Below are 26,932 nucleotides of genomic sequence, written 5' to 3' on the forward strand. Positions count from 1 at the left end.
ATTAATGGCTTTTATGGACGGACAGGAATAAGGTGCACTGAGGCCGCCACATTCACATGACGTGAATTGTCAGGATGTTTATCCGGTCGTAAGGGGGGGTGGGAAAAAAAAGAAAACCTAACAAACAACCTTACATCTAACCATCTGCTACAGTAATAAAGCGCTGCCATAGATAGCATGGCTCTGTACGGTGCTGCGGGGCCATAACCCGGCTGGAATGTTATCCTAGGATTTTCTTACTTCTCCACGACATCATATTATTTTACATGGAAACATTTTCCTGGATTTTTACTCCATATGTCGCTGAATAGATGACAAAGAAGTCATTAGAGAGTAAAAAAACAAACAAAAAAAACAGCTTTTTTTCCCCCCGAAACAGCGCCTCCTTTAGCTATGGGCTGGTCTGGTATTGCAGCTCCAAGTTCCAATGTATCAGGGAAAGCCTAAAAAGCATTCCAGGAACACCCATTTTAAGACCTCATTCAGATATCCGTTTTTTCTCAAGCAGAGGAAAAACAGACCGATGATTCTGATCAGAGTGTTGTTCGAGAGTCGTCCGTTTTTCCCGTACGTGGAGAAAAGAAAAAAAAGTTTCTCCGCCTTCTTCTATGTGACAGATTTCATTTGGAAACCCAATTAAAAAGATACAATCTTTATTAATATCTCTAAAAAAAAACAAAAAAAAAAAAGGTGGTACTTACACTCCAGCATCTTCTATGTGACTGCACTCTGATGCCATCCGAGTGAGGTCCGATTTTTTTCACAGAACCATAGATTTGCTTTGCTAATAAATCGGACATGTCAACGTGATTTTACGCAGACCATTCAATCCACAAAAAAAAAATTAGGGACATGTGAATGGCCCCATAGACTATCACCAAAGCCAAGTATGGCACTCGTACGTGAAAATCGGACGTGTGAATAAGGCCTCAGGCAAACTAGCATTAGCCATGCTCGTTTGCGACCGGTTTCATGAGACAGTCCCATGCAAAATTCGGAAGGTAAATAATGGCACAGAAGTGGTGCCATGTAAAAAAAAAAAAATAAGGTGACTGTTCCTCCTAATCTCAGACAACCATTATTTATTTTTTTCAAAGTAGCAGTGATGTATCTAGCGCTAAAGATCCAAGAAAGTGCAAGTGCCCAAAACTTCTGTCCAAGCGCCCCTCCGAGCGCCACTTTGAACTGATACCGATACAGTTGGCTCCGCGCCCCACCACTCTCCATCATTCATTTTGATGTACCAATGTATACAAGCTGCAGTGTAAAGCAATGAGGATTACTTACTCTACATAGTAGACTCCATAAACAGGATCTTCAATCTTCTCCCACCCGGCGGGCAATTCTAAGAAATAAAAAAAATGAAAGAAAAAAAAAAAATAAAAAATAATAAAATGGAAAATTTCATTCTTATTTATTTTTTATATCGCAGACCCAAGAAAATGTGATATCAGAAAGCAGTTCAAAAATTGGGTGTAGTACGTAATATTGACCTGTAGGTGGCACCAGTCTTTACAAACAAAAAAAACTCTTCCAGCTTCCGCACGCAGCTCCCATGCACGAGGGTGCGGAGTGTGTGTGTGTGTGTGGGGGGACATTAATTTCAGTGCAAATGCAAAACTGTCTGTATGTTTAATATGATAATATATCCTTACATTGCCTCCAACTACTAATATTTGGTAGTTATTTTGTTTTTCGCCAACTTTTTACCATGCAAGTTTTGCACAAACTTCAGTCTTAAAATTCCCATGATAGATTTCTAGAATGGAGCTGGTAAAGCTATATAAAATACGAAATACAAAAAAAATAATAACTTGATGTAAATCTGCATCATGGCCCATTTAAATTGCACCAAAAGTGTTAATTAGTGCCGCCATATGGTGCTATATTGGGGAAAAAAAAGTGATCAAATATTCCACAAAAAATAAAAAACAACTTTATGTAATATATAAAAGCTGATGCATACAGAGGTAGATATGGGCGTACAGCAGACTATGGTCCCGACAGACACCCATCGAAGAGAAGCCATACAGATTAAATGCTTAGCTTAGAAAGGCGGCCATGCCCTGTTTGTCCAAAGTGCAAGAAATTGGACGTTTTGTTCCTGTGGTTTTGAAGCATAGGGGAGAAGTGATATTGGGCGATGGGTAGACAGAGGATGTGTCAATGAAGGTTTTTTGAAGATGGATGTGATCAAGGCATGTGTAAAGCATGAAGGGAAGACACCAGTTGTTAGTGTTAAGTTGAAGAGGTGGGTTAGGGTTGGGATGAAGATTGTGGTGAGGTTTGGGATGAGTTGGGACGAAATTGGGTCAAGGGATGTGATCTGGAGCGCAGAGATGAAAGATGGTCTTCTGTAATGGTGGAGTAGCTGGTTTTGGAGGAGGGCTGGGAAATTTTGAGGAAGGGCTGTGGGGAGTGTAAGTCAAAGCCTTTTCTGATGTTATCGATCTTTTGCTTGAAGAATGAGGCAAAGTCTTCAGCGGAAATGAGAGGAAAGGGAGGTGCTGGGGGATGGAGGAGAGAATTGAAAGTGTTGAATAGACGTTTAGGGCTGTGTGACAGGGAGATGAGAGGCAGGTTTGTTTATTTGAAGTGAGCGTGGACTTGAAAGTAGTGAGGGACTGTTTGAATGCAAGGAGTGCTCGTTGGAACAGGATCTTTTCCATCTGTGCTCAACAACCCTGGAAGCCCGCCTCAGTTCTTTAGTCAGGCTGGTGTGCCAGGGTCGCCTGTTGATTGAGCAAACTTTGGTAGGTGTGAGGGGGGCGACCCATTCGAGAGTTGCAGCTGTCATGATATTATATAAAGTGGCGGGAACATCTACATCGAGTCAAGAACCTATGAGGGAGAAGGGACTCTAAGGTGTTTTGAGATTTCTGCGAGTGTGTGTAAGTTTGTGGAGTGGGGATTGTGCACCTGGAGAGGGGAGGGAAGAGAATGTAAGTAGGTTATTGTCAGACAAGGGGGAAAAGATGGGTTAGAGAGGTTAGATAGGTAGCAGAGACTGGTGAAGTGTGCAGCCAACTTTGTGAGTAGCTGGGGAGGACCATTGAGCGAGGCAGAAGGAGGAAGTGAGAGATAGACGCTTAGAGACAGCTGAGTGGGAAGTGTCAATGGAGATGTTGAAGTCACCCATGATGACAGTGGGGTTGTCATCGGAAAGGAAATGAAGTAGCCAGGTGGTGGTCAAAAAAGGGTAGTGGCAAGTAAATACTAGTTTACTTTCTGTAGGGTATACGCTCATTTTGTTTTTTTTCTCGGTTTAGACTATGGGCCCTGCATTACTGATCTATAACCCAGAGATCCCTGATACCGACACATGCATCAGCTCTATCAGGCGGTATTAGCATAGCAGTAATTAACGTTATTTCATCATTTTTCCCCCAAATCCTAGCAAACAGACCTCTACAATATTGCTGCGTGTGACTAAAACCCCAAGAAGCATATTGTACATAGGAGGAAAGTGCAGAATACACATTAACACAGTAATATTAGCAGATTTTTTTTCCGCTCCGCCATAAGGGTAGGAAATGGCGCAGTCTAAACTCCTGCACAACACAAAACACACACGGACTAATTAGAAGATGTTTTCATTCCCGTTTGGCTCCAGACCAGAGGCAAATCCCACTGACAGATTTCCATAATCTGATATTTAATGAGACGGGTGGGTGACTGAATACGCAATTAGAGACAAGTGGATTGGTTGTAGGTGGAAATTATTGTAGGTAGAAGCCCTATAGTGTAAGCAACATTTTGGGGGGAAATTATAGAAGATCTGAGTCTTTTCTGTAACTCCTAATATTCCTCCATAAAATAATCTTTTATTTTCTACCGAATAAATTATTGTATTCTCGACACGTTTTGGGAAAAATTGAGGCAAAAGTTGCTCAAGTTGAGGCAAAAAATCTCATGATTATTTTGCTTTGATTAAATTATTCTACAAGTAATTCCTTCCATTACTATATGCACATTTGACACCATCCCTAGTTGTGAGCATCACTCAAATAATCAAGTGCTTTCTGTATTCTTCTACTTAAAGGGGACCTTTCATTTGGCTTTAAATCATTTTTCTTTTACCTGATATAAATGCCGCTGTTCTCCTGAATCCGGCGATGATTTTCTTTTGTTCCTGCGCCTCTCCTTTCCCGAGATACGACCTTCTATTCCCAGTACATAAATCTAATCTTTTAGCCACATGGGCGCTGGCCTCAATTCTTCTCAGTGGGAGTTTTCTCGAAGACCACGCCTTGTTGGCCAACAAGACTAGATTTATATACAGGGAAGACAAGGCCATATCTCAGGAACGGAGAGGCGCAGAATCAAAAGAAAAATGACACCGGATTCAGGAGAACAGCGGCATGTACACCAAGTAAAGGGAAAAAAAATTATGTGTTTATAGCAAATAAGTCCACTGGGTAAAACAAAGGAATGGTAGGAATCTACGGGGAATACAAACCATTAACTAAATCTTTGTCCGAAAAAGATACATAATAGCCTGTATTTTAGTGACTTCACTGGGTCTGTGTTTCCTGTGCTTCCTCAGGAGTCCAATAGCTGCGCCTACTGGACTCCCAATCCCCATAGCTCCACCTACTGGACTCCCAATCCCAATAGCTGCACCTACTGGACTCCCAATCCCAATAGCTGCACCTACTGGACTCCCAATCCCAATAGCTGCACCTACTGGACTCCCAATCCCAATAGCTGCACCTACTGGACTCCCAATCCCAATAGCTGCACCTACTGGACTCCCAATCCCAATAGCTCCGCCTACTGGACTCCCAATCCCAATAGCTGCACCTACTGGACTCCCAATCCCTATAGCTGCACCTACTGGACTCCCAATCCCAATAGCTCCGCCTACTGGACTCCCAATCCCAATAGCTCCGCCTACTGGACTCCCTCCCAATCCCCATAGCTCCACCTACTGGACTCCCAATCCCAATAGCTGCACCTACTGGACTCCCAATCCCTATAGCTGCACCTACTGGACTTCCAATCCCTATAGCTGCGCCTACTGGACTCCCAATCCCAATAGCTGCGCCTACTGGACTCCCTCCCAATCCCCATAGCTCCACCTACTGGACTCCCAATCCCAATAGCTGCGCCTACTGGACTCCCAATCCCAATAGCTGCGCCTACTGGACTCCCAATCCCTATAGCTGCACCTACTGGACTCCCAATCCCAATAGCTGCGCCTACTGGACTCCCAATCCCAATAGCTGCGCCTACTGGACTCCCAATCCCAATAGCTCCGCCTACTGGACTCCCAATCCCAATAGCTCCGCCTACTGGACTCCCAATCCCAATAGCTGCACCTACTGGACTCCCAATCCCTATAGCTGCAGCTACTGGACTCCCAATCCCAATAGCTGCACCTACTGGACTCCCAATCCCTATAGCTGCACCTACTGGACTCCCAATCCCAATAGCTGCACCTACTGGACTTCCAATCCCAATAGCTCCGCCTACTGGACCCCCAAGCCCAGAGGAAGCAGGATTTAGATGAATAAATATGTTATGCTGAATATTTTCCCACAAAACGTATATATCAATCTTCTCAGCTCTTTATGCTCTAAAATAAGCTACCGGCTGACTGGACAACTTTTTGACACATTCCAAATGTACCAGGGAGACCTGAGCTTAGTGGGAAAATATATGATTATTCGTGGAGCTTTTTAGATTTTTTTTTTCACACCTTATATAAAAATGCCCAAAAGGTTCCTTGCCCCATAGATAGAGACAAGTTTAGTACTATAAACACTGGGTGATAGTCGGGATGCGGACCAGTCACAGATTTTGCTTCAGGGGCCGTATGTTACACCTCCGTAAAGAAGGCCAGTAACTAATGCAGAATGAAATTGCTGTTCTGGAGCGAAGACTAATAACATTTGCATTTACATCAATTATAAAATCGGCATTACGGTGTTACAGTTATGGGTTGTAATCAGTTATAAAATCTGGGTTACAGTCAAGTTACAAAATCAAGCAGAGACATAGAAGATAAATTTGCTCGAGATTCAGTGGTTAATTTTTCTTTTTCCCGTCCATGACAGTTTTTGCATATTTCTGTTTATTAGCCCAAAATATATCACATCGGCCTAAACGCGCCGTGCGTGCCGAGCTTCTGAAGGGGACGTCATAAAGAGCAATTAGTCCCGTTTAATTCTCTATTAGTTCCCCGAGAGTGTATGACTGCGGCTCGGTCTAAATTAAGAAGAAAATATTAAAACGCAATGAAGCGACTCAAAATTTGCAGAGCTGCTAAACAGTTTAATAAATATTCCTATTAAACTGACTTATCGAGAAAAAAAACTGGAGGAAGAGAAGAACTTTGGGCAACGGCCTTGAGTGAACCTTGTTTTTTTCCCCCATATACAAGGAAAGTCCTCCGAACCCGCCGATTTCTGCAGGACCAGTCGATCGTCCGACGGCAGCGGCTTTCTCCTCTTTCCATGACGTTTGCGCTGTCCTGAGAGAGCACTCGGGTCTGTCAAACCAACAATCGGCAGTTTTTTTTCGAGCCTTACCAAGTTTTAAGGGTTTTTTTCTTTTTCGGAAAACCCTTCTTCCCCGACTGCAGTTTGTTTTGAAAAAACTACCGCAATTATCCTTTACTCGGCCTCCGCGGGTCCAGTGCCGAGTCTCCTCTTTTGCTTTCGGTGACGGTTATCATCTGCAGCGCTTTCGTTGTGACGTCAGTAACAAACACCTGGAGTAGCGGTGGAGACTCCATGCTGGACCCAAAAAGGGCAAGTGAAGTTTCTTAAAAAAAGAAATTGAAAAAATTGCAGGGGCTATCCAAAACTGAAAACCCGTTAAGGTGAAAAATGTGTAGAATTTTTCCGTATACAGTTAGGATCCTGGTACTTCAAGGTTCCGTGGTGGCCACGACCCTTACCGACTATTTACTGGCACAACGCCACCCCCATCCAAGTACTATGCCGGAGCTGTAGAGGAGCCCCATGTAAGGATTTGTTGTCAATGGAAGATAAGTCACTGCCATGGTGTCTGACAGCAGTTTCCTTCTTGCTGAAAACACAACCGCGTCGAGCATTCGCGTATGGGGAACTGGGGGAGGTAGATCTGCTGCAGCACCAACACGCGCCGGACAATCTTATGTGCATGGACAGAAAATTGTAGAATTTGTCAGTTGGGATCTTGGATCTGTAAGAGTCCATGGAGCACCAAAAACCCTACTGAATTTCTCCTGGCACAACGCCACTCCCGTCCAGGTACTATGTGGCTCAATTAACCATGATAACATGCTTTTCGCACCAGAAACGCGTTAGTATTTTTTATTGCTCTAAGCCGATATGGATGTTTTTTTTAGAATTTTAACATCTACCAATAAAGAAGATTTTTATGTCCATGGAGTTGGATCTCTCCTCTTTGCTTCCAGCTCAACCAACCCCACGATTCCCTTTGAAATGGGTCAAAAATAATCAAAAATCTACAGAAAATCCTGGAACGCTCATATCAAGAGCCATTCTGTGGGGTTTTATTGCACTCTAGTTCACAGTCTGTAAACTTAAAAATAAAAATAAAAAAGTCTTCTGGTCTACACAAATCATCACCTATCCAATGGATAGGGAGTAACTGTTAGATCGTGTGGATCTGACCACTGAAAATCCACCGATTGCCAGGAGTTCTCCGTTTTCCGCCAGCTAGGAGGAGCTGACGGAGAGGAAGTTGTGCATGTCCCATTCAAGTCTATGGCACAGATATCATTTTAATAACACTCCATCGTATTTTTTTTTTCCAAAAATCATAGTATGAATGTGTTCACATAATGGCGTTGGTGTTAGTAAGTGTTAGAGTACAGTCTAGATTTTCTTTATGGATGACAAAAAGACGACCACATGCAAGAACATCAAAAAGAATGAAGGACCTGTGATCTCTACAGACACTTCCGTTTTAGGACATAGTTGTATTTTTTCCTAGAATTCTGCAGTATGCCGTCCTTCTGTGGTTCCTCGTGGGAAAAAAAAAGCAAAAAAATTGGGGTTTACGATTCTCCGTATCAATAAAATGTGCCCTACACAATTTGATACGGTCCAATTAGTCCTGGCAATGTCAGACTGTGTAGATCAAGGATGGGGAATCTCAGGTCCATGGGCAGTTTACGAGCCTCGATGATCTTTTATCTGGCCCCCGGGTAGACTCCTGGGGACCGCAGTGCATGGGACGGCAGATGTATTTTGACAGCCCCCGGCCCATTAATTTCTTCTTGCTCTGTAAGCATGCGCACGCAGTGTTCCCGCTGAGGAGTGTGCAATGAACAATTACTTCCTGACACCAGTGCCAACGTCAGAATGTACTTCGTGGGCGGAGTTAGCACCATTTGTACAGCCCCCGAGGGACGGTATAATAATCCAAATGACCCTTGGCTGAAAAAAAGATTCCCCACCCTTGGTGTAGAGACTCTGGGTAATGCCCAGATGTCAATTAATTTGTTCCCGTGCTCTAATAAAAATGCTCCATAATTTCTATTTTATAAAGGAAAGTATTTAGAAAACTAGAAATGCTGGGAAAGCCAATTTTGCATGTTTCAAAATAAAAAACAAAATCCTCATTGTAAAAATCACAAAATTGAAAAAAAAAAGTAATGTTAATTTTTGAAAGTAAGAAAAATAAAAGGTAGATGCATGGTCACATGATGCTTTTTGACCAATCAGATTACATGCTTCCATTAACTGTAAAGGCAGGCCATGAGTCAAATGGGAAATTATCTATTGCCTTTACATGAGCACTAATTTGTTTAAAATAAAATATATATATATATATATATATATATATATATATATATATATATATATATATATATATATAAACAGTAAAATATCATGTTTGCAGCTGTGAAAGATAATACAAAATGAAGAGGGACAAATTACCTAGTTCACTGTCCAGTTCCTCGGTGTGGACCCCTTCTTCTCCAAGGCAAGAGCAGTAAATGAGACAGAGAGATTAAAAGAAAATAAATTCAGATACCGACACCAAGTTGGAAATTCCCATTAGTAAAAAAAAACTTAAAACCAATGTTGACAGGTTGATACCATCTAATCTGGAAAGTTAACAACAACAAAAAAAGATGAAACTTTGTGATGTGTGATGGGTTTTCAAGTGTTCAAATGAGTCTGTTCAAAATTATCCAATTTACAAAATTTTAAATTTGAGACTGAAAATTGTAGAAAATTAGTACAATTTTTATATTTTTGATTAAAAAGTCTAAATTTACGATAAAGTTTGTAACGTATAAATAAGTAGAAAAAAATTAAGAGGGAAAAAAATGTCAATAAGCCGCAACTTGGAACAGATCATTTACAGAAAAAAAAATATTTGGTAAAAAATTCAGCCAATTCAAAGCAAGGAAGATACTTTATAAATGGCCGGCTTTTGGAATCCTCTTTTAGAGATCAAAAATATTTCAAAATCAGAGAGAATCAACCTGTATGTAGAATAGAACAGTCTCAGAACTTTCCCCATAGTCTCAGGCTGGAGCTCCCAACCTTGAAAGTCTCAGGATGGAGCTCCCCACCTAGAAAAGTCTCAGGCTGGAGCTCCCCACATAGAAAAGTCTCAGGATGGAGCTCCCCACCTAGAAATGTCTCAGGATGGAGCTCCCCACCTAGAAAAGTCTCAGGATGGAGCTCCCCACCTAGAAAAGTCTCAGGATGGAGCTCCCCACCTAGAAAAGTCTCAGGATGGAGCTCCCCACCTAGAAAAGTCTCAGGATGGAGCTCCCCACCTAGAAAAGTCTCAGGATGGAGCTCCCCACCTAGAAAGTCTCAGGATGGAGCTCCCCACTTAGAAAGTCTCAGGATGGAGACCACCGGTCTACAGCATTATGTGACCTTGCATTTTCATCTAAACTAAATAGAACTACCGCAAAATAAACGGATTATAAACCATCATACAGTAAATCTCAGCATCGGACCTGGATTTTGGCAAGGATGAGAAATAAGCCCCAAATCCTCAATACTTTTACAATCTCCCAGTCATCATTACTTTGACAAATGAATGGTTAGTAAGAATGAGAAACGAAAAATGAACAGGAAAAAATACCATCCCTAAACTGTACAGACTTTGGTTTGATCTAGCGCCACTCTTGTCTATTGGTGATTTTTGGTATTGCAGCTCAGCCTATTCACTTACTGAGCTGTAATACCAAATACAGCCCCTTGATCGAGTGTGGCGCTTTTTCTGGAGAGAGGAAAAAAATAAAAAAGTAATTTTTTTTGTTAAATATTATATGACCTCTCTTGTTTAAAAGGGCTGTATAAAAATGTTTAAAATTACATCTGCAATCTTACAAAAAAAATAGCGCCACACGCCTTTGGATGTGTCTGGTATTGCAGCTCAGCCTCATTCACATCAAGTGATCTGACCTGCAATACCAGATACAACCTGTGATCACGAGTGGCGCTGTTTAAAAAAAAAAAGTAAATGCCTTTAATTTTGTACTTATGCTTCACTTTACTGAAATCATAGAATTCCTGTTGATTTTTCAACATTTTCAGCATTTTGTTTTTGCAAGGCCTCATTTTAAAGGGACCAACAGTGTTTTCTAAAGGGTTTTTTTTTTTTGCCTCATCTTACAGGGACTGTCATTGTAAGAAAACCTCTATTTAAAAACAAAGTAAACTTTCCTAACACCCAGAAATGAACTGTTAGGCCGGTATTACACGTCCGACATTCCCGCTGCAAGCAGGGACAGTGATGTACGGACCAGCCGCGGGTCACCTGGGTTCGGGGCTAAAGACCCAGCAGTCGGTCCGGTTATCGCAGTCCGTACTGTCGAAAGTGTGAAATTGCTAGGGAAATCCTCATATATTCATCCATGGAATAATATGAAGGAGGGCTTCGTTCCTCCACAGACAACCCCTTTAAATTGTATGTTAAAGCAGTCCAAAGGCGTCTATTGTGAATGAAAAACCTACATTCTTTGCTCCGCTTCATATTTTTATGACACTAATCAGTCGGCTATTGTAACACGGGGAGCTGTAGGAGACGACTTCATGAATACCGAAAAACTTTTTACGTGGCACATGGGGTATATACGAGTAATTCGATAGGCGGGAGTAATTGAGCATTACAGAATAAGACTTGATTTAATATTTCTAATTCCAGAGATAGGAATTATAGGACAGAAGTATTTAATCTCCATAACTAGCTTTCACGCAGACTTTAAACGTTGCGAGCGCAGGATACAAAAAGAACCTAATTTGACAAATGTATCGTTTTATTTTTATTTATTTATTTAAGAGTCGTCCAACTAGTTAAATTTAATTGGAAGCATATAGTCCAAAAATACATAAAGTTTACTTATGGCTTTTTTTTCCCGACACTCTGGCTACAGTAGGTCACACCTTGATTGGTTAATGATTTTTCACAAACTTTTTGAATGGGATAGATTTGGTAGAATAGCTTTAGCCTACTTCACACGATAATACAAATTTGGGGTTTAAATACTTTACAAAGTTCTATTCTTTTTCAAAAGTTTAAATCCAGCTTTAATGGGAATCTATTATCAGTTTTTTTTATCTCTCTATGTAATCCGAGAGGAGTATGATCTAGGGGCAGAAACCCTGATTCCAGCGATGTGTCACTTACTGGTCAGCTTTTTACACTTTCAATAAAAATCAGGGTTTTATCAGCAGGAGATTATCACTACAGGAGTAGGGATCTCTGGCCTCCTGGTCCAATCACGCCTCCGCTACTGATTAGCTGCTTTCTGTGAGCCTATAGAGGCCAATTAGGAGTATGGGAGGGGATATGCAGGGATTGTTTCACACCTGCTGCACCCAGTAAACTAAGTGATACATCGCTGGAATCAGTGTCTCTGTCCCTACATCATGCAGTTGTCAGATGGAGTAGCAAAAAACTGGTGATAGATTCCCTTGGAGCATCTGATTTATTTATTTGTAACTAAACTTTTTTATTTAATTATTGATCCGTTTTAGATCCTTTGTAATGTGCTCCTTTACCTTATATTGCTTCTATTTGTCTCAATCTCTATACTGTTTTACCTGCCTTGTTCATGCACTTTCAATAGCTGTTTTGAACTGATGTCTAGCAATTATCCATACGCCTTTCCAATCTTTTCTTCTTCCTGCTCTCATGCTCAGACACAATTTACAAACTTTCTCGCCGTCTAAGCATGGGGACGTAGAGCAGAGGACTACAGACTGGGGTACGGATTTTTAATAGTCTTGCCGTTTAAAACAGCGATTCTAAGTGCATGGACCAAGTAGGTAAAACAGCCCTTTCAGCACAGAGTCTAGAAGAAAAAGAAGCCAGATAAAGTGATGGATTCTATTACAAAGGTTCAGAACTTTGCAAAGACTAACCAATAATTAATATTACCAAAAAAAAATTAATTATTCTTTAAAATAGAAACTTCCATCCACCAAGGCTCATTAATGGATGATAACGATGCCGGTTGACTTTACTGGTTAAGCATTTATTCTTGCATTTTCTCTCAGGGTCAGCTGAAATTCATAAATGGGGTCGCCTACTCCCAACAATCCTTTTTCAAACTAAAGAGAGATGGAAAGTAGACACAAAAAATTCCCGGGTTGCAGATATTTTGGATTTTTCATATACGAGACCCTGTGAAAAAACTTTTGGGGCTCAGTATATAACAAGCACATAGAATAGTTTTAGTGCATTTAGTGGTTGCCAAGTGTTTGACCTCTCCTCCACCTATAAAAGGCGTAACCCAAAAATACACCACTGACATGTGCCCCCGGACATCAGACATCGAACACGAGTTTAGCCACCATAAGACAAGGCTGTTGGTGATATTTAGACCTGATGAGGCAGGTGCATTTACTTAGAGATCCCAATGTCAGAATAGCTGCATAATTCTGAAACCAAGTTGGCAAGCATTATTATTTTTTAGTATTTTTTTTAAATAGGGGTTTACTTTCAGTGTAGAAAAGGATTTCATGTTATCCCACTAACGTTATGTGTGTTCCCAATAAAGACACCGATCACAAAACTAAATATTTAAAATGAATCCATCAGCAGCGTTTTTATTTAAACATGTAATCTGAGGGTAGCACAAGGTAGGAACTGAGACCCTGATTTCAATAATGTGTATTGTTACTTCAATACAATGAGTGTTTTATCATCAGGAGATTATCACTGCTGAACTAGCTGCCCACGTGCCTCCTGGTCCAACCATGTCCCCAGCACTGATTGGCAGTTTCTCAGCTCTACTGCATTGCTAAATCTAAAAACTCTGACTGCACCCAGTATAGTAAGTGATACATCGCTGAAATCAGGGTCTCTTTCCCTACATTATGCTGCTCTCAGATGAGGCAGCAAAAACCTGGTGACAAATTTCCTTTAAACAAGAAGCTACAACCTCCTCCTACTTGACTATCAGCCTCTATGCTGTATCACTTCAGGCAAATGAGCCATCAGTCAAGTAGAATTATTCGGCACTGGGCAGGGAATAGAGCTGTAGTGACAGAGGCTTCAGATCTACCATAGTCCTTCAGCCTCCTCATCCAGCGCCACCTCCTCCTGCTTGACTGTCAGCCTCCATGCTGTATCACTTCAGGCAAATGAGCCGTCAGTCAAACAGGAGAAGGCAGCACTGGGCAGGGAATAGAGCTGGAGTGACAGAGGCTTCAGATCTACCATAGTCCTTTAGCCTCATTTTCAAATCAATTCATACCCTGATTTCTCCGTAAAGGAGGAACGGATTGGCCATGTCAAGGGACTGCTTGACTTGTATTTGAAAGAGCTACATGTACCTGCATATAACTAGTTTGGGAGGAGGGAATGCTGCGGACAGATTCCCTTTATAGAAGATCTATAATCAGAATTCCCAATACAAACTGTATACATTATGAAAAACAAACAAACCGAGGAGCATTTTAATATCTGTTTGTATTGTGATGTGTAGTGACGGATCTAAGTGCACATCGGCGATATTCACTACCAGAAGCGCCAATGAATCATTAACAGGACTTTATGATAATTTCACAGTTCTTTTTATCTTCTTACCATCATCTTCACATTCTTCTAGAGGCTTCTGCTGTTTGTTCAGGCACCGTGGGTCTAACCAAGACGTCGTTTTTGTGTTATGGCTGAAAGAGACAAAGAAAGAAAAAATATCTTGTCAATAAAAAAAAAAAAAGTGAATAAATATTTCCTCTTTATTAAAGAATAAAAAATATTATCAATTCCGTTCTATCATTTGATGAGGACTCATGGTTTATGCCTAACAGATATAAATCTGTCCTGATGATAAGATGGACACACAAGTGTACAGCTAAAAGGGGTTGTCCACTACTCAGACAACCCCTTAAGAATACTTTGGTTTCCCCCCCCCCAGTAAAATAATAACACCTCTACCGATGCCGTTCCAGCAGTATTGGCATTGGCTTTCCCAAGGATTGTGTGACATAATGTCACGCAATCCCTGCAGCCAATCTGCACTGGATTCACTCTCCTATGGATGAGCAGCCACAGGTCCCACTTCCTTCGGATGTCAATTACGAAAGGATAAGGAAAAGGGAACCAAGCACTAGAGAAGGGCGGTGTGGAGACCCTTAGACAGATCGAACGTCACCCTGTCTGCCCTATCATCCATATATAGGTTCCGCACCTATCGCCGAGCAGGATACCTAATCCCTGCCTGACCCTGGCAATAAGACCTGCACCAAAAAGGACAGGATGAGTGCTAATCAATCCCCACTACCACTGAAGACAGCAAGTATTCACAAAACAAGGGGACACTTAGCTTCAGTACACTCAGAGAGAAAGACCAACGTCCTCCAAACTCAAAGAAGACGCTAGCCGACTGCTGCATCTCCAATCCTCAACAGGGAAGCGCAAATAGAAAACTTCACCCACAACGCCCAACAGCAAGATCCCGGAGTGGAGCGGGGGGGGGGGGGGGGGTGGCCACTGACTGGATCCTAGCGTCAGAAGGACCAGGCGGAGGTCTGCAAAGCAAACTGCTGAGACCTTCTGCAGACAGATGCAGTGCAACGGTCTGCAGCCTCTGACACATCCGTGACAATATATGAAAGGTTCCTATTAAATACCTATTAAATACCAGCAAGCAGAGAGCTTGAAAATCACAAGGAATTGATGTAAAAAATTAAATTAGAATACCCCTTTAAGGATACTCAATATTTATTTGGACCTCCAAGGGCTTGTGCACCCCGGCGAGGAGGAGTAACCCCAGGGGAGCTGTAAATTATAACGTATCCAATGGATAGGTGACAACTTTTAATTAAACTTGGTACAAGCCTCATATCACCCATATTTGGTTTGGATGCACGGGCAAAATAGTTCTCTAGAAAATGGCAACTTCTTTGGCGCCACAAGTTTCCCGGTAGAGTGATATCATAGGCGTAAAAACAATGTTCACCTGAACATCCAAAATTTGCATTTTTTTAACCTGCGGATTTTATGCATCTAACGTAATTCTATGGGGAAAATCCATATAGAATGTTGCGGATTTCAAAAACGCACCGCGGGTCTGTCTACAATGCAGACAAAAAAACAGCACAGTAGGAAAAAGCTTGGAAAACATCCCATCCACTTTGCTGGAACTGTAAGAAGTGAAAATACGCAGCATCAAAAACTCATGGGAACCTATCTTAAGGGTCTACCAGCATCTGATAGACATTAGCCTTGCAGAATCTATGTGCATTCAAAATGGAATATCAAATACATGACTTAGTGCATTACTAAGCTAAGAGGATGGATAGAATAGTGAATAGTGATTGGATGCAGTACACCAAAAATACAGACAGAGGGCGCCAGTCATCGCGAATCTACAGATTAACACCATAAACACTGTATTCCCAGTTCCTCCCTCCCCCCTCTACATGCAGTTGTTAAGGGATTTGTTCAGCTTCCTGCTTCACCAAGCAGTATCTGCACGGCACAGATGACTGGTTTGTTCTTTGTGAGGAATTAATATCTCCTTCTCAGACACCATGCATTGTGAGACGGCCAGTTAGAATAAATACCACTTTATGCACTAGCCGGATCTTGCAGAACTTCAGATTTTTCACTGATTGAGGAGAAAAACAATGCAGATTGAAGACGGCGATCCGAGGACAGATCACGTCCTTAAAATATTAACGATGGAAGCTTTTGAGTAGATTTACGATGCACGCCCATCAGAGAGCACGAAGGAGGGGAGTAGGCGTGATCAAGCAGAAGACAACGAGGTGATCTGGGACCCTTAGTAATCAAGGATCATGGGTCCATTACCAACTACAAGACTACCATCATCCAACTGGTTTGGGTCCAAAAATCTTTTTTTATAGAGCATTTATCACATATATAATCGTGTAAGCTCCATGGAGGCAGGGCTTATATATATATGCCCTGCCCCTGAGGAGCTTACACGATACACCATATATGTATATCACAGTATGGCACGGGCGTTGGGCTTTCGCTATCACAAGTATCACCTATATTTTACAGCTGTGTACCTTTTTTCAAAGGTTTGGATCAGAGATTACTGTAATCTCAGTCTCTTAACCCCCGTGGATGCCGCGGTAAATGGTTACTGAAACATGTAAGCGGTTAGACAGAGAAAGGGGGAAAAAACAAGGTGCAGATAAATTGCTATACGGCAAGCGGCTTAATGACCCTGGGGTCTGCCATATATTTATTCAATCAGCATGGTAAAGCCCTGTAGTGGGACAATAAAAAGATGGAAAAAAAGTATAACACGAAACAAAGAATAAAAATTACACATAAATTTGTAACAAATTAGATTTTTTTACCGATCGATTTGCTCATCTCTAGCTCTGACACAATAACTACCCTCAAACATCCAGAGGAAGAAGACTTCTATATTTGGTAGAGACTTTGGAGTTATTCAATTACCACTAGAGTCAATTTTTTAGATTTTATTGATGATATGTCCTATAGGTACGACGCAATTATTCAGTGGACGTGAACATGTTTCCTATGGAAGTAGGGTGGTTGTAGGCTCTTTTCTGCTGGTGGCTTCTAAAGGCCACCATACATATTAGATGAAATTTCGGCAGAACCGGATGACCAGCTAACGTGTAAAGGGTCTCCCAACTGTACCATCCGACAGATGATGCTGGGAGAAAGAAGGATCAGGCAGTTCGAATTTCAACATCTGATTCTTTTGATTTCAAGGGAAAAAAGCTACCGCCAAAAGGTGTTTGGCAGCGGCTTTCTTTCCCCATTGAAAACACATGAACGCTTGGCCAAGGAGAGCCAGGAGAGATAGCCATTTGTAGAACGGACATTTAGGCGACAGCCAACTTATGATCCACTAGGCAGGAACTAGCTAAAATACTCAAAAACATCACAGTAAGAAAAAAAAAACAGACTCAAAAATAGTAGAAGAAATATTCCACTTACTCTATAAAATAGACTTCACCATTCTCTGTGTAGGCCATCTCCCAGTTGTCAGGTAGTGGTCCAAGGCGTCCCTCGTCAGTAGGAGGTAGGTATTGAGGCAACTTCTGAGATGCTTCCGTGATGGTGGGAAAACTTGGAAGGATCCGAGCAAGTGGTGCGGCTGGCTCTTGTGAACTGTTGGCTGTGTTTTCGTCTTGTTCACTAGAGTCTGATGCCATCGTAAGGGAAAAAAAGAAGATCAGTATAATCCATGGAGGACATTCGTAAAGTAGCATGAGGTCATCCTAGCATTAAGGTTTTCTTGGAGAGAAGCTTGTTTGTCAGACAGGAGAGACACATACATGTGAACTTCTACTACACTGAGACGTAGGGGGAAGAACACCATCACATCTAGACGGTACATCATCACTTTCTCTAAACCTACCACCCACCACCTCTAAACCCTATTATGTTTGTGGGAAAAGAAGCCCCCGAAACCAAAACTACAAGTGGATGCCATTGGATTAGCGATCTCAATATGAAACCTATTCAGATGGAGTGAGCACACTGTGCTATACAGGTGCACAAAAGCTTCCATTTAACCGTCGATACGGGGAAATGTGCAAGGAAAAAATAAATCAAAGGAGTCACGTGACTACATTTTGACTTGGTTCCTGAACCGCGTACTCTTGTGCCAGCTCAGTCTTGCTGAACATTAGCTTCTTATAGTACAGCCACCACAATGGACATTGCCATCGTTGTTCCCCCACCTGGAGAAAATCCGAGGTACTTCACGTCGTGTAGCAATGAGTTGTAGTGCCAGTCAGATTGGCGGGAAAGAAGTAACTAACGTTCACAGGTCAAAAGATTGGTGAGCTGTAAAATATTTCCCCCACTATCGTATATTTAATCCCAAGATAAAAGGGGCACTCTCTTTTGTATAGGAAACTTCCATGATGTTAACGGATTAGAGGGCGTCCTGCTGATTGGACCTCTAGTGATCAGCTAGGATCTACATGGGAACTAAATGATTCCAAAGGCCAAATTAAGGAATACACAGAACCTAAAAAAAATCATCGGACTGGCCATGAAATCCGAGGATATGTCAGATCCTCCAGGGCAAGAGATGCTTCGTAGAAAATTTCCACTCTGACTGATTGATGATCATCCCGAACAGCAGGATTACTAGGAGAGATGACCAAATCAATTTGTCCTGCCCAGGTCCGGCATTGAGTCTGGTCATCCGAGACAGCCGGCATCATCGGCCCAGAGTTCTGGGCGCCTCTGGCACATACTGGCCCATGTGACATCTTGAGAAATACATTGAACATCGTGGAGCCTAGTAAGCGACCGATGTGCCCAGGATGCCAGGCAGAGGATGTCCGGAGCAGAAGAGAAGACCAACTGCCTAGAGAGGACCACACTGGACACCGGCCTAGGGCAGGGCAAATTGAATTGCTAATTTTTAATAGATTCTGCTGCATTTGGCTTTGGAACGGGCCTAAATATTGCATTTATGACATGAACTCGAGGAATACATTAGACATGATCTCTTCATTGTTTGCTCAGGGTCTGAGGTTCGTTGGCCGTCAATGTTTTAGTCCTCAGTTAGAGCAGTCTTCAAATCACCGAAACGAGTGTGGTTTTCAGACCCTTTGGACAACTTCTCCAAACCAGAGGACATTTAGGCATCCACTTGTGTTGTGCAGTTTTTTTTAGCCCTTCGTATGACAATTGGACAACCTTATTAATCCAGTGAGTTGCTAAAAAGTATCACGTTAAGTACAGATCCTTCCCTTTAAAGCACAGATTTCCAGGAAAGATTGTGTGGTCTATATATCCCCCAAACTACAGCAATTTAAAAAAATCTACAGTAATAACCTTTAGAATGGTTTAGAAGATCAGTTCCCTCCCTTAAATGATGTGTTACTTTTTAAAGTAGTCTTCCAGCTAAAAGAAGCAATCACTTATCTGCCGTTTAGAAGCTAATCAGTGGGGGTCCGAGCCGTGGGACCTGCACCAATCAACAGAATGGCAAATTTTTATTCCTGTTACAAAATGAAGCAGCCATGTGCATGCTTGAGCGCAGCTCCATTATTCTTTGTGGCGCTGCTAGGAAAAAGCAAAGTGCGGCTCTCGGCAGCCACATAGGGAATGAATGGAGAGGCGGTCATGCATAACAGGGATAGAAGAGTTCTGGTGATCAGTGCAGATCCCACCGCTTGGACCCCAACTGATCAAAAAGTTATCACCTACCTAACTTGTTTTCACCAGACAACCCCTTTAAAGGCAAATAGAAATGTATTTAAGAAGCCAGATCAGTAGATATTAAAGGGGTTTTCCAAGCCTTTTTTTTATTTCACCGGTTTACTCTATAAAGTTAAATTTACTTTGTTTTTCACCGTCTCGTGAACAGATCTCCCTACCGCTGGCATGTCCGATCACCTGCTAGGTGTACACCTATCCTTTGATTTCCATCTCTAATGCATCAATCATGGCACTGGCACCAGATATATGGGAAGGCTCAAGCGGGGCTTTGCTTTTATAGCGCATGCACATGGTATGTATTACACATGTGCTGTGAGAAACAACACATTGAGCCTGCCCATGCATACTCTGTCAATGTCGGAGACTCAGGCAGATCGCAAGAATCTAATATACACCCCAAAGCTGGAGCATCTAAATGGAAAAGAAGTTGTGCACAACCAGAGGGGATTGGGTCTATCAACTCCCAGAACAATTCCTTTAAAGTTTAACTATTGTCTTATAAAACTTTTGACAAGTCTTACTGAAGTATGAAAAGTTTTGATCAGTGCGAAGATCCCATCGATTGCTAAAAAGAAGTGGCAGAAGATCTCGGTTAAGCACGGTGATTGTCCGTATGGACTCATATATATCCCATTGATCCATACTCTCCACTCTCTGAGAAAAGGTGATCAAACCCAAAGGGACCCAAGACTCGGCTGGTATTTATACCAACACGTAATTCTCGTCATCCAAACTTTTGACAAGTCTCTATGACGTTATAAAAGTTTTAGAAAACCATAGCCTTTAATGATATTGTACATACGTTGCATGCGGGTAGATAATCGAAGCCGCTCTGTTCTCCACCCATATTTTCACCGTATTGTTCTCCGAAGCAGAGTCTCACTTCATGGTTTCCGTGGGACAATAAGAAGACAACTGCTCTTTTGTTTGCTACAGATAATAGCAGTGTTGTCCACAGTCTATTGCTACTCAGGTCTCACAATGGCCTAAATGCTTCCTTTATTGGGGCTCATGAAAGGTTGTTGGGCAAGGACACAACAAACATCATAGGTTTGGGATCTCCTTCCACTTAGTTTGATTGGGTTACTAATGTGTAAATGTGTTGGGCAAGCAAGATAGAAATGGCGATTTGCATGCAACCAGCAAAAGTGCATGGCGTCACAATCCAAACAAGCGCAACTCATCCTGGCATGTCAATGTAAGAATATCAGACTAGTTAGGATTGTGATCCACAAGTAAGGTGGACTGAGAATTCAGGCTTTGAAACTGTGTCCAAAGACCCAAGACAGCTCGGTAGTCAGTTGCATGATTTCTTAAAAGTATTCCTGAGGTGTGGTTGCACTGGCAGGTTTCTGGCCCTTACGAGAGCCAGTCGATGACTTATCAAATCAATCGGTGCACGTTTAAAGTCCCTTTACACAGGCCAATGCAAGACTTATTGGGACAAACAACTGTTAATATGATCGTTTGGTCCCCCATACACCTTGTACGTAGTTCGAAGCACAACCCGTTTGCACGAGGAGATGTGCTGCCTGCAAAAAAATATTTTAAGGCCCACAAAAACTATCTGATCAGCTGATGGACGAGCTATGGTTACATGGGTCACTGATCTGGGATCAACACAACATTCTTCCCAAATACCCACTTGGCAACAGAAATGATGCCGTATCTTCCATCAGTGGCTACTTGTTGGAAGAACGGAGGTCACCTACTGTGCCTTATGAGCTTAAAAAGGGGTCATTTAGGCTAAATTGAAACTTTATCAGAGTGTGTATGTGATAAAAATAAAATCTGGCATACTCCCCTACTGTCACTCCCACGGATCCAGCATAGCCACTCCTGTTGTCACGCTATGAGGGTCTTCGGTAAGGAAGGGGGGCCTCAAACTGTCTCTGGAACTGGGACTCCAACTATCTCTGTCCCGGGGGTACTCTTGAAGGTAGAGAGGCCCGAGTCTATAACCTTACTATGCTCCTGTTAAACCCTGTTCTATCCCCTCCTCCACCCAATGGGACAGAAAGACAAAACAGGGATAACAGAAAGTAAAAAAACATACACTCACTAAACGTAAAGAGGTATATAGGGAAGGATATGAATGTACCAACCAAATGGGAATAGGATAATGAGGAAAGCGTACACTCAAAAACAGCACGCAACAATCTCCTCTAGCAACAACGATCTCCAATTCAGCACAGCATCTCCAAGGAGCTAGAAAGCAAAGCTTTCACTGGCAAGGCAGAGAGGGTCTGGGCCAGGTTTTATAGCGAGAGGTAATGACCAGATGAGAAGTAGCTGAAATGGAGCTGTAAGTTTATGACCAGCGTAGAAAGAGTCGTTAACGTCTTCAGCACCAAAGGAAACCAAATCCATTTAATATAGGATACAAACACACAGGCTAAATGAAAGATCTGCGATTTACAATACAAAGTGATCTTCTAACCCCAGGTCTCCCAGGAGAACATGACACCTGTGGTCTGTACCAGCACCAGAAGTGAGGACCATTAAGCAAAGGTTGCAGTTGCATCCTGGAGCTTTGTGGAGATAAAATATTCCCTTTGGAAGAAGACCAATATTATTAAAGGCCTGTGATAGTTGGGGTCACATTGGAGATTCAGGCCCAAGTAACGCCATTACCGCTGAGGCTTGTAATTGACTACAACAGTCAGGAGACTAGAAGGGTGCAACATCAGATGTGTCTCTGAGGATCGGCCTTTCTAGTCACCTAACTGCTGTAGCCTATCACAGTCCTCAGCACTCCCTTGACAGAGGAATGGTGACATTATCACGTTCGGTCATGTCACAGACCACCAAGGCGGACTGTGCTAGATCAACACGGTTTACAAGAGTTGGATATTTTTACCTCATCTGCACCCCTGGTAAAATTTGTATTCGCACAGACATCTGTAACAGAACCCAACTACAAAAATGAGGAAAGGGTTGGCCCTCTGTTATCCATAAAAATGCTATTTGTTAATTCATCCTAATTGTATAATTTTAAGGGGTCCATGACTATTGATGACCAAAGGGCTCAAACTCAGTCTTCGAGTTCCCTCAAACGCCAATGCTCACTAGAAGCGCAAAGACTTCACCAAGGAGATCATCTCAGATGTATAACGTATCCCTTCGGAATATCCAATGCGGTCCACCAAAATGGGAGATGTGGTTTCAGTAAGGGAATAATCTTCCCTCTTTGCAAATTTTTTTTCCAGCTTTTTCATACAAGTCTTTCCATACTTATGACCGTACCTGTAAAACTACTGTTCATTTCAGGAGCCTCATCGTCGTATTCGTAATTTTCGGTATGCACTATGCCAGCATTTTGCATATCATTGTAAGACTTTGTCCGTTTAGGGGTCGACTGCTTAGCGCCGGAAAAAAGGTTTTGCAATGCATCACCGGAAGTCACTTTCCCATCAACGGGCTGGATCGGAGGTTTCGGTGTCCCATAATAGTTACCTAATCAAGAAGAAACAAAATGTTAAAGTAAACCACAACCTATATTTAATTCTATTTATCGTTCTTTTTCCACCAGGAGACCCTGCAATTCCTCAGTACAGGGGAGGGTGGGGGGGCGAACTGCTACTACATATCCAGGCATAGGCAAGAGAGAGGTCTTTGTTCCTTCTGGCTTACTTGAGTTCCATTGACTTGGAGAATTGAGGAGGCCATTGTCGAAGATCATTCATTGGAGAAATTTAAAACAAAAGGCAGCTGGGCTGAATAGCAAAACTTCATCTCGCTGCGAATTTCAATTAGCAATCCGGGCCCAAGTGAGCTTTTGTACAATGTGATGTCAGATTTAGTGTGTACCCGACAGAAAATATAAAATTCATTACCCCTTTCACCCCGAGAACTGAAGAAAGGAAGGAATGACCCATATTCTCAAGCGGCTCTCATTTCTTTTTACTATGGAGGGAGTTTTTTTTTCTTCTTTCCTCCTGCTCACGAACATAGAAAAAGGACCCTGCAGACCCCGGACTGATCACCGAGCAGAGGCAGGCAGCTGCCGCACTTTTGTCACTTCACCAAACTTTTTTTTCCCTCCTTTTTACGATTTTTGCTTATAACTTAAGAAAAAAAAAACCCTAGATAATATTATATGATTTGGATGTTGTGTTCATGCAGCATTGACTAAAATTACAGAGGCTTTTTCTTTATAAATTGTGATATCTAATAAATAATTAGATTTTTTTTTATAAATGTACTTTACACATTGTAATCATTTTTGTATATTTCATGCATTTTTGATATAATGGTCTAATTAAATAATTTTCGCACCCTATTCTGGCAGTTTAACTTAATAAAGAGGAACACTCCATTCCTAAATTCCATTAAAGGATTCAGAAGGGTCTGAACCCTGGGGGCCCCCAATTATCCGGAGAACAGGAGGGGCTTTAATGCCCCGTCGGAATGGAGTGGTGTTCACACATGCGCCTCGGGTTTATCCATTCTTGCCAAGCACTCCATTCCAATGGGGGCATCTCCGAGCACAGTTATCAGGGTCAGAGGGGATCCCAGCTGTTGGATCTTCACCAATCTACAAAGTATCCCATCTTCTTTGAACAACTGAGAATGTTTAATGGCGAGAACAACCCATTAATTGGCTGGAGTAGAAAGTAGCTACAAAAACTGGATTTAGATAGCTAAAACAGCAATTGATCGACTACACATAAGCCGATAGGTGGTAGATAAAAAGCCTGTATGGACAAGCTGACTGCAGTTCAAGGAGATCGATTACTTGATTATTCTGTGAGCACAGAATGTCACTGTTCTCGGCAGCACATCCTTTGTTTGCTCAGAATAATGTGCTGCGGAGAATGATTTTTTTTTTTTTTAAGCAAGCAAACAAAACGTTCTTTCATTGAGTGATTGGCAGCCTGTTTAGACACACTAATGATCAGAAAACAAGCGTTGCGAGGAATACTAATTTCTGATTATCAGCCAGTGTCAACGGTCCAAAATAGAGTCTAAAATTGCAATTATACTGAAAGAATATCGTGTACGAGAAATCATAAAAATGCTCATTTCACAATAGTTCAGGTTGCCGATCACCCGATCAACAAGCACAACACTCGTACATCAGGTGATATGATCTTTTGTACAGAACACAAAAGATCATCACTCTCGGCAGCACATTGTTCCATGTAAACAGGACATGTGCTGCTGAAAACAATGGCAGTCTACGTTCACTAAACTCTCTATTACAGATAGCTCTGTGTGTCTCCTTCGCCGTGATCTGCCTGTGTAATCAGGCGATTAAACAACCAATTATCAATTGGAGGACAAATAATGTCACCGCTTGACCCGCCTAAACGGACCTTAATTCTCTGGAGGACCCAGCACATCCATGCATTAATTTCAATGGGCACAATGCAATGCTTTAGTTCCCCTTATGGAGGAGTTGCTGCAGAATTGTCCAAGTTTCCCACCACAAGACAGGACGCAACAGCAATACATCATATTATTACTAAGAAAGGGAACCCCTTGATTTTTTTTAAATTACTTAGTAAAACTAAAAAAAAAAATGAATCACAAAAAATAAATAAATAAAAAATAAAAACAACAAAAAGTATGTTTTGGTTCTTTTTGGTGTCTATACCTGCAAGTACTGTTTTCTTAATGAGAACTGCTAAAAATTTAAATTTCCAATAATAGTCCAACCACATAAGAGCAGATCATCGACATTCTGAATATTAGTACAAGTAAACTAACACAACAACCGAAAATGCTTCACTCCAAATCCAAAGGCATGTGTCTGGGGGGCATCCAATGACAAACATGGACCATTCTCCTAGGGTTACTTGGTGAGGCCCTTTCAACTCCATTTCTTGAAGGTAATGAAAGAAACAAATTTTAACCTGAATTCTCATCTCCCACCCAACTTTCCCCAATACTAAGATGACGGAAACACTGAGCCAACAATCTATGGCCTTATTGACTACCACATTGGTGGTGCTATCAGCATCAGCAATATCTGCGCAGATATGAGGGTCTGCTGACCTTAGAGGCCCACAACTATCTGTGTAAACGTGGTGAACACTTACTGGTCTTAGGGTAAGGAAGACAAGTGGCTCACAATAAAGTCTCTAATCTGGGCTGATAAATGACCGTGGCAAGAACGTATGTTTGGAAGAAGACTAGTCTCCGATTCGTCCCTCGTTAATATGGCAGCAATCAGGCGATGAATTAGCAAAATTCTCCTTCCCCAGCTGACCGCAATGATAATGTGGCCTAGAAATCATCATTATTGGCAGCACATCTTCCTATGCAAACACGTTTACACCTTTGGACCACCAAGAATAGGGAAGAATATCACTTTTGAAACTCCAGCCATCATTGGCCTGTGTAAACATGGCAGCGATCAGATGACTGAGAGCAAGAGCGATTGCATCTTTTATGTGCCCTAAAAAAACAATTATCTGCAGCACAATATGAAGTATGCAAACTGCTCAGGGACTGGTAAGTGAACTACTGATGGTTCAACCCATGGGCGGAACTTATGCTGCAGCAGCGATCACAGGGAATACTAGGCAGGCTAACGAACGCATGCGGGCGAGAGGGTCCTCTGGCCAAACCTTACCTCGCCCCTGCTGTTCAAATCCAGGCATCGGACAGTGGTGGCTACAGTAGGTGCTGTCAGAGTAGGCAGTACTGGCGGAGGGTCCGGTAGTATCGTGCTGGAGAGAGAGGCACGGTGTGATAGGCAGCACTGGCGGAGGGTCAGGTGGTATTGCACTGGAAAAGGGGCAGTGTGATAGGCAGTACTGTTGGAGACGCAGGTGGTATTGTGCTGGGAAAGGGGCGGTGTGATAGGCAGTACCATCGGAGGGTCAGGTGGTATTGTGCTGGGGAAGCGGCTGTGTAATAGGAAGTACTATCGGAGGATGAGGTGGTATTGTGCTGGGGAAGAGGCGGTGTGATAGGCAGTACTGTCGGAGGGTCAGGTGGTATTGTGCTGGGGAAGGGGCGGTGTGATAGGCAGTACTGTCGGAGGGTCAGGTAGTATTGTGCTGGGGAAGGGGCGGTGTGATAGGCAGTACTGTCGGAGGGTCAGGTGGTAGTGTGCTGGGGAAGGGGCGGTGTGATAGGCAGCACTGTCAGAGGGTCAGGTGGTATTGTGCTGGGGAAGGGGCGGTGTGATAGGCAGTACTGTCGGAGGGTCAGGTGGTATTGTGCTGGAAAAGGGGTGGGGTGATAAGCAGGTGGTATTGTGCTGGGGAGCGGCGGTGTGATAGGCAGTACTGTTGGAAGCTCAGGTGGTATTGTGCTGGGGAAGGGGCGGTGTGATAGGCAGCACTGT

At 42.4% G+C, this 26,932-nt stretch overlaps 1 protein-coding gene across 9 annotated transcripts in view; it reads right to left on the reverse strand.

Moving 5' to 3' along the window:
* Positions 1-26,932, reverse strand: part of MAGI1 (membrane associated guanylate kinase, WW and PDZ domain containing 1) — a 446,025-nt gene that overhangs the window by 80,565 nt on the left and 338,528 nt on the right. For 7 of the 9 annotated variants that reach the window (XM_077275976.1, XM_077275974.1, XM_077275972.1 and 4 more), the window contains 5 exons: positions 22,879-23,088; positions 17,386-17,593; positions 14,023-14,105; positions 8,898-8,933; positions 1,288-1,345 (listed from right to left, as the gene is read on the reverse strand). In XM_077275976.1, the coding sequence (XP_077132091.1) occupies positions 1,288-1,345; positions 8,898-8,933; positions 14,023-14,105; positions 17,386-17,593; positions 22,879-23,088 (595 nt within the window). The remainder of the gene's footprint in view (positions 1-1,287; positions 1,346-8,897; positions 8,934-14,022; positions 14,106-17,385; positions 17,594-22,878; positions 23,089-26,932) is intronic. The other 2 variants (XM_077275973.1, XM_077275979.1) reach the window with 1 other exon arrangement.

Source organism: Ranitomeya variabilis, chromosome 8 (genome assembly GCF_051348905.1).
Source record: "Ranitomeya variabilis isolate aRanVar5 chromosome 8, aRanVar5.hap1, whole genome shotgun sequence".
Lineage (NCBI taxonomy): Eukaryota > Metazoa > Chordata > Amphibia > Anura > Dendrobatidae > Ranitomeya > Ranitomeya variabilis.